General features: G+C 37.6%; 1 protein-coding gene across 1 annotated transcript; it reads right to left on the reverse strand.

Annotated features, from left to right (window-relative positions):
- Nucleotides 1-4: 4 nt before the first annotated feature.
- LOC105460312 (11-beta-hydroxysteroid dehydrogenase-like 3) lies at nucleotides 5-430 on the reverse strand (the record flags this gene model as incomplete). Its single annotated transcript, XM_011706756.1, has 2 exons — nucleotides 5-131; nucleotides 240-430. Coding segments are annotated over 2 exons (318 nt in total), but the record flags the coding sequence as incomplete, so codon positions are not given.
- Between the last annotated feature and the right edge of the window lie 3 nt (nucleotides 431-433).

Here is a 433-nt window from a genome sequence, read left to right on the forward strand (position 1 = left end):
ACAAAATATTCGGGAAAGCTCGTAATCCAGATATGCTAGAAACGTTTACAATGTTGCCTTTTGTTTTGATCAAGTGTGGCACCGCCAGTTTTGTTAATTGATACATCGAGCGAACATTTACGTTGAAAATTCTAAAAACAACATGTTTTCGTGATCTCGACGTATCCCCGAAATAGAATAGGCTATTGTATAGTTTATCAATTCCCAAAGACATTTTACACTATTAGCGCATTACATACTTATCATACTGTTCCAAGCTTGTGGTCTCTATACTACCGCCTTCTAAAATTCCAGCGTTATTAACTAAAACATCTAGTTTGCCGTAGTGCCTGATCGTCGAGTCGATAATATTTTTCACATCGCTCTCATTAATTAGCTCTCCCGTTACGATAAACGGCTTATTTTGGCCACATTGTTCGGCTACCTTGTCTAA

Source organism: Wasmannia auropunctata, unplaced genomic scaffold, assembly GCF_000956235.1.
Source record: "Wasmannia auropunctata unplaced genomic scaffold, wasmannia.A_1.0 LD324541.1, whole genome shotgun sequence".
Taxonomy (NCBI): domain Eukaryota; kingdom Metazoa; phylum Arthropoda; class Insecta; order Hymenoptera; family Formicidae; genus Wasmannia; species Wasmannia auropunctata.